This window comes from Nansenia antarctica (assembly GCF_963989245.1).
Source record: "Nansenia antarctica genome assembly, chromosome: 16".
In the NCBI taxonomy this organism is placed as follows: Eukaryota; Metazoa; Chordata; class Actinopteri; order Argentiniformes; family Microstomatidae; genus Nansenia; species Nansenia antarctica.
In genome coordinates this window covers 6,545,697-6,553,196 of record NC_137686.1, presented here as the reverse complement: position 1 = coordinate 6,553,196, position 7,500 = coordinate 6,545,697, and the positions used below count along the sequence as shown (strand labels likewise).

At 49.7% G+C, this 7,500-nt stretch overlaps 1 protein-coding gene across 1 annotated transcript in view; it reads right to left on the bottom strand.

Moving 5' to 3' along the window:
• Positions 1 to 1,355: 1,355 nt before the first annotated feature.
• Positions 1,356 to 7,500, bottom strand: part of LOC308171704 (integrin alpha-6-like) — a gene marked incomplete at its 3' end in the record, with an annotated part of 28,057 nt that continues 21,912 nt past the window's right edge. The window contains exons 17-24 of the mRNA XM_080546576.1: positions 7,018 to 7,092; positions 6,391 to 6,493; positions 5,700 to 5,876; positions 5,412 to 5,507; positions 5,035 to 5,145; positions 4,433 to 4,531; positions 3,499 to 3,624; positions 1,356 to 1,523 (exon numbers count right to left, since the gene is read on the bottom strand). Coding sequence (XP_080402702.1) covers positions 1,356 to 1,523; positions 3,499 to 3,624; positions 4,433 to 4,531; positions 5,035 to 5,145; positions 5,412 to 5,507; positions 5,700 to 5,876; positions 6,391 to 6,493; positions 7,018 to 7,092 — 955 coding nt within the window. The remainder of the gene's footprint in view (positions 1,524 to 3,498; positions 3,625 to 4,432; positions 4,532 to 5,034; positions 5,146 to 5,411; positions 5,508 to 5,699; positions 5,877 to 6,390; positions 6,494 to 7,017; positions 7,093 to 7,500) is intronic.

Sequence of the window (7,500 nt, the reverse complement as noted above, 5' to 3'; positions counted from 1 at the left end):
GACTCTTATTCCAATGGCAACACTGGTCCTAGATCAGCACTCCTAACCCTCGGTCGTCCTGTAGGAGGGAACGGCCTGTAACTGTTTCTCTCAGCCCTTAAAGAGTCCATATCAACACAGAACATAGAAATGGTAAGGTATTGCGTGAGCTTATAGGTTCTATCTCCGTTTAGGGTAGTTCAGAGATATTGAGCGTCAACATTTTTACATTCCATTATGTTTTGTGAGATGGAACCTTTGTATTTTAGGAATTACTAACAAAAAAATGGCAACATTTTAAAAATAACACCACACAGGCATTAATAAACACCTAATGGATCAGATTACGTAAAAAACTAAATTTTGACAAAAATGGAGATAGAACCTTATAATTCTAACATCACGATTGGTATTGGCAGTGCAAGTTGAACACATTTTCTCGGTGCTGTACTGGGTGGTAACATTAGTGGAAGGATGGGTCAATAAAAAACAACCATAGACTGTATATACAGTATGAAGATCAATTTAAAAAAGTAAAATATAAAACGGGAAAAAAAACTTGCATTCAAATGTTTAAATCTGTACTTGTGCAAAAAGGTGTCCACGTTTAGAAAGGGCAAAGACATTAGATCCAACACATCATTCAAGTTGCTCATTATCCGTTACCACACTGCCTGTAACTTTCACTGTACATTAAGTGTGTGTGTGTGTGTGTGTGTGTGTGTGTGTGTTTGTGTGTGTGTGTGTGTGTGTGTGTGTGTGTGTGTGCGTGTGTGTGTGTGTGTGTGTGAGAAGGAGAAAACATAGGATGAATCTTTGGCCAGTGGAGTAGGTAACAGAAGTCACTCTGCTGCATAAAGAATAAATACACACAATTCTGCAAAAATACAAAATATACAAAACCTCTATAACGCTCCAGAAAAACAGCCATACATTCACAACAACACCGGTCATGGCAGCAGACCTGTGGATGTCGACTGGTTAGAAACACTGCATATCTCCTTCTTCCAGTGCTAAATGTCCTTATCAAGAGCAAATACAATAAGACTTAACTGTTCCCAAAGGGGACATTTAATCAAGTGTCGTTTAGCCTTAGCTTCCCCTATCTAAAACAGTCCTTAAAGCACACACATAAGGCTCTTTACATCGTTTTTTCTGTTTTTTTTTCGTTTCAATATGTACTGTACAATCACAATGTCCACACTGTGCAGAGATGGGGCACGGGAGTAGTCGTTTTGAAGAGGAATGCCGGAATGTTAAAGTGGATGGAATTTGGGGGAATGGGAATTGGGAATTCTGTTGGGAATTTTGGGAATTCGGTTGGGAATTTTGGGGAATGTCTGTGAGTGAGAGTCTGTCACAGCGTTCCACGGTCGTTAGGAGTAGCTCTCGTTCTCGTTCCAGCTGGTCATCCAGGGTTTCTTCTCCGGGGTTTCCGTTGGTTTGTCATTCCCGGGATCCACCTGGCCCTCGTCCTTCTTGATCCGCACCGCGTTGTAACTGGGAACGCTGTCGTCGTACTTGGAACGTTTGAAAAACCCACACTGTGGGATGGAGAAAAGAAAATCGGGTGGAGAGAGAAATCAGGGTTATTGACCAAAATGGAAAACTCTTCCCAACCCCCCAAAAGGCGTTTGTATGGATCTGTCACAAGCAGAGAAGAGGCCAGAGATGCAGAGGCAGCTGATATCTAGAGAGCACAGAGAGCCGTCTGAGTTCTTCCATGCAGAGAGTCGCAGATGTCGCCCTCTACAGGCCCGGGCTGGAAGTGCAAGTCACCTGACAGACAAGACAGGAAGGAACCTTCTCACAGGAAAAAGAGGAAGGAAGTGCGCGTTCCCATGGCAACCACAGATAGAGACAGTCAGGAAGAGAGAGACAAAAGAGACGATCCAACCCAGAACAGTTCTTCAGAGAGATAGGTAAAAATAAAAAAAATAAAAAGCTTGCATACCAATAAAACTGTCAACCATTGATCAACCAAGAATCAACCATAACAAGCGTTTACCATGGCCATGCGTACAGACCATAACCCAACCAAGCGTTTACCATGGCCATGCGTACAGACCATAACCCAACCAAGCGTTTACCATGGCCATGCGTTCAGACCATAACCCAACAACGTCATACGGAGAAGGAGAGTTTCAAGCAGGAGTGCTTGCTCAAGCAATCTGCACATTAATTCAATCATTCATTCATTCAATCATTCAATCATGCATTCATTCACTCAATCATTTAATCATTCATTAATTCATTCGTTCATTCATTCAATCATACATTCAATCATTCATTCATTCATTCATCATTCCTCTCATAGCATGGTCGTAGCATAGAGATGGTCATGGTTGCGTTGTATACAGAGCTGCCCACTGCCCCTAGAAGCGTTGGCAGAAAGCGTTGCCCGTCCAGCGAGAGAGAGTTAGCCTGTGCCCCCGAGCCCTCTGCTATGGGTGGGTATATAGAGGGGTTTACCCATAGAGGGAGAACTTCTCTCTCTTTTCTCTCTCTCTCTCTCTCTCTCTCTCTACGCGTCAGAGGCCGTCAGTCTCTCTTTGTCTGGGGTGTCGTCTTTCTGTTTGTTCCCGAAGAAACCACACTGAGGAGAGGCAAGGAGTTAGTGTGTGTGTGTGTGTGTGTGTGTGTGTGAGTGTGTGTGTGGGTGCATGCGTGTGCGCACGTGTGTGTCTGTCCACACGTATCTTCAGTACAGTGAGACCGTGATCTGTCCCCCCCTCCCCCTCTCTGCCCCCCCCGCCCCTCTCTCTGCCCCCCCCGCCCCTCTCTCTGCCCCCCCTCCCCCCTCTCTCTGCCCCCCCTCCCCCCTCTCTCTGCCCCCCCTCCCCCCTCTCTCTGCCCCCCCCGCCCCTCTCTCTGCCCCCCCTCCCCCCTCTCTCTGCCCCTCCCCCCTCTCTCTGCCCCCCCTCCCCCCTCTCTCTGCCCCCCCTCCCCCCTCTCTCTGCCCCCCCTCCCCCCTCTCTCTGCCCCCCCCGCCCCTCTCTCTGCCCCCCTCCCCCCTCTCTCTGCCCCCTCCTCCCCCCCCTCTCTGCCCCCCCTCCCCCCTCTCTCTGCCCCCCCTCCCCCCTCTCTCTGCCCCCCCCGCCCCTCTCTCTGCCCCCCCTCCCCCCTCTCTCTGCCCCTCCCCCCTCTCTCTGCCCCCCCTCCCCCCTCTCTCTGCCCCCCCTCCCCCCTCTCTCTGCCCCCCCTCCCCCCTCTCTCTGCCCCCCTCCCCCCCCTCTCTGCCCCCCCTCCCCCCTCTCTCTGCCCCCCCCCTCCTCTCTCTGCCCCCCCTCCCCCCTCTCTCTGCCCCCCCTCCCCCCTCTCTCTGCCCCCCCTCCCCCCTCTCTCTGCCCCCCCTCCCCCCTCTCTCTGCCCCCCCTCTCTCTGCCCCCTCCCCCCTCTCTCTGCCCCCCCTCCCCCCTCTCTCTGCCCCCCCCCCCTCCTCTCTCTGCCCCCCCTCCCCCCTCTCTCTGCCCCCCCTCCCCCCTCTCTCTGCCCCCCCCCCCCCCCCTCCTCTCTTACCTTCCACAGCAGGAAGACCAGCAGTCCCAGCAGCAGGAGGCCTAACAAGATGGCCACCAGGATGATCCACCACGGGAGGCCTCCGTACGAGGCCGCGCGCCGCTCCGGGAACACCGTCACTTTCACCTGGGGGGGGGGAGGTGGGGGGTTACAGAGTTTAATGCCAGAGGTGTGGACGGGCCTCAGCTCTTCCATCTGGACTGTGACTTAAGCTGACTTAAACTTAAGGTAGGTTTGTCCTTGACGATAGGAATTATAGGATATTAGGATATGTCTCTCCATAACCCGCGGTGACACATATATTAAAATCCACCTCCCCCCCGCCGTCTTCTTTCTCCCTCTCCTTCCCTCTCTCTTTTTCTCTCATCTCCACCTGCTTCTCTCTCTCTCTCTCTTTCTCTCTCTCTCTCTCGCTCTCACACACACGCATGGAACAGTCACACACACCTACACATTATGTGACAACAGCTGGTGAAACCGGGAACAAGTCGGCAACCAACGGACCGTTCTGTCTTTTATTCTGAAAATTTTAAATAAATGTCAACGTTGTCGAAAATGTACGACACACTCGCTAGTCGAGCCAAAACATTGCAATGCATTGGATTCTATGAGTTAACCTAGTTAGTGTAGAGTAGTGGGGATTACTCACCGAATCCATTGCATTGCAATGTTTTGGCTTGACTAGCGAGTGTGTCGATGATTTTCAACAACATTGAAATGTATTAACATTTTTCAGGATAAAAGTCTGAACATTTTGATTGGTTTCACCAGCTGCTGTCACGTGATACCGTTCCTCGTTCATTACAATGAGCCTGTCCTCCGATGTCTACCTTCACCAGCCAACCCCTGACGTAGACGTACAGCGAACTAGATCCTCAGATCCAACTCCATCCCTCAGTACTGGGATGTGTTACAGGGAAGGTGAGATCCGTACCTGCGTGTCAGCGTTTCTCAGGACCATGTTCGGGGCCGTGCCGTCCACCTGCAGAGAGGCCCGCACGATGACGTCCAGATAGTGCAGCTTGGAGAAGTTCTGTTTGGAAACAGTGGTCTTATTTGTCACTTACGTCCTGTACTATTGTCACTTTTCTATCTTGAATTATGCCTATTGGCACAAAGACAATACTTAGTGCTGCAATGTCAGGAACCGAAGCGTAAGAATTTGACTCTCTTACACTCGTGTAATAATAACTTTAATAACTTTAATAACTATAATAATACTAATAATAACTTTTATTTGTTGCAGCTCAAAGTGCTTTAATCACTATATAATCATCATTTCATTATTTAGTCATTTAAAGGCAATATTAAAAAGATGGGTTTTTAGTCTTGACTTGAACATAATGTGCTGAGGTTGCATCCCTCATGTAAACTGGCAGTGCATTCCACAATTCGGGTGCATGTACAATTTATTGTAATGTGACAAAACAATACGACTTGAAACGTGAGAGGGTCAAATTGGCCCTTCGATTCCATGTTGAAAAGAGGAAGAAAAAAACATTGAAGATATCCAGTGTGACTGGCAGTACCACTGACCTCCAGCAGGGTGCTGTTCCAGATGCGGGAGTAGACTGTGATGACTGCATTGTCGTCCAAGCCCACCAGGGGGCAGCGCAGGTCCACACACTTGGCACCATTCTCGCATGACTGCAATAGACACACACACACACCTCATGAGTCATGGAGTTTTCGGTAGACAATACATGTGATTTGGAGAGAAAAGGGGGGTGAGAAAGACAGAGATGGAGGGAGAGAGAGAAAAATCAAGGAAAGAGAAATAGATAGGGGAGAGAGAGAGAGAGAGAGAGAGAGAGAGAGAGAGAGAGAGAGAGAGACATCGAGGAAAGAGAGAGAGAGGGAGAGAAAGATGAAGAAAGAAAGAGATAGAGAGAGAGGGGAGAGAGTTGTATTACCAGAATTGTGTATTTCCTCCTGTCGGTCTGTAGGGCGATGGAGCCTTCCTCAGCTGTCTCCTCTATCGCCCTCCTCTTCCTTGCGCTGTGCGCCTCCTGAAACACAGTAGCGTCGTAGTTGGTTAGCATACAGCTAGCTTCACGTTCGGTCGTTTATCCTCCCTTGGTAAACATGCTAGAAGCTAAGCTCTTTAGATATAGTACAGTAAGTGCATCTGTGGGACTGTGGTTAGCTTAGCATCATCGCCACAAAAGCAGAGGCTGCGGTGGGCTGCGGTGTCTTCTGACCTCTTTGATAGCCAGGGGGTTGATCTCTCTCTCTGGGGAGCAGCTCGTCTGCTGCAGACCCGTGGAGTCGATCTTCATCAGGTACAGGAGCCACTTCCCTTCCGCCGTCTCCTTCGGCCAATGGATGATCAGAGAGGCGGTGCCGAACGACTTCAGAGGCTTTCCTAGATTTATGATCTGTCAATCAAACAGACAGACAGACGAAATGTTTTATTCGTTTTTGTATTCGTTGAACAACATCGACACCGATGTCGGCGTTCATCAAATCTATGCACTACAGCCTCCGATGAGATGAAAAGGGATTTGACAATTATGTCATAAGGGGGGTAGTGGTGGCCTAGTGGATATTAAGTTGCGCTGGTGATCAGAAGGTCATGAGTTCAAATCCCACCTGGGAACGCCACCACTAGTAAGCCCTTGAGTAAGGCACTTAGTGGTGGTCTAATGGATATTGAGTTGGACTGATGATGAGAAGGTCATGAGTTCAAATCCCACCTGGGAACGCCACCACTAGTGAGCCCTTGAATAAGGCACTTTACTCCAGGGAGTCCCTGTAATCTCTAAATCGAAGTCGCTTTGGGTAAAAGCATCTGCTAAATGGTTAAATAGTATAATTCCCAGATGTTCCAAGTATGTCTACAATGGGAGTTAAAAAAAAGATCAGGAAGAGCCACCCTACAACCCTACTCACCCTGAACTGGTATCTGATGAAGCTGCCAATGTCACTCTCTGTCTTCATGACACTCTCACCTTTGACCTCTCCGGTGAAGTAGACCTGGGAGGGAAAGGCCTGCCTGGAGGGAACAGGAAATGCACCGTCAACCCAAACACAACACAACGCAACCACAAACACAACACAACACAACACAACACAATACAACACAACACAACACAACACAAAACAATCCAAACGCTGATGAAACCCAAACTGGGAGGCGTGGGAAAAGTAACCCAGATCTTTTACCCTGTTAACACTAGAACAGCAGTGCCTTTTTACCTGCTATAAGAGCCTTTTTACAATGCTAAGCTGCTATTTACACACAACGACCACTAGTTGGCCGCTTGTAAATTAGCCTGCCTCCTACACAGAAAAACTGCAAAATAGCTTCATACTAGCTTATCCTGATGTGATTTAGAAAATATAAGGATACTGGGTGGTAGAACGCACGTATCTAGGAAAAGTCATGAAAGGAGGGTCCTGATATTTGATCGAGTGTAGAGATATTTTAAAAAATAAAAAGAGACCCCTCCATGGCTGTTCTAGTGTTAAATAGATCTGTGTTCAGCTGGTGTGGTGTATTAGTTAGTCATGTCTTACCCTGAGACAGACAGCAGAAGCTCCACCACCACCTTGACCTTGGCTTTCACCTTTTGTACTTTCTGGTCACTGGTCCTGAAAGGTCAAAGGTCAACACAGCGTCAAAGCCAGTCCCGGGAGGGTAGAAGGACAGGGGGAGGAGGTACAGGGGACAGGGGACAGGGGGAGGAGACACAGGGGACAGGGGGAGGAGGGACAGGGGACAGGGGGAGGAGGGACAGGGGACAGGGGGAGGAGACACAGGGGACAGGGGACAGGGGGAGGAGACACAGGGGACAGGGGGAGGAGGTACAGGGGACTGGGGACAGGGGGAGGAGACACAGGGGACAGGGGGAGGAGGGACAGGGGACAGGGGGAGGAGGTACAGGGGACAGGGGGAGGAGACACAGGGGACAGGGAACAGGGGGAGGAGACACAGGGGACAGGGGACAGGGGGAGGAGACACAGGGGACAGGGGGAGGAGGTACAGGGGACAGGGGACAG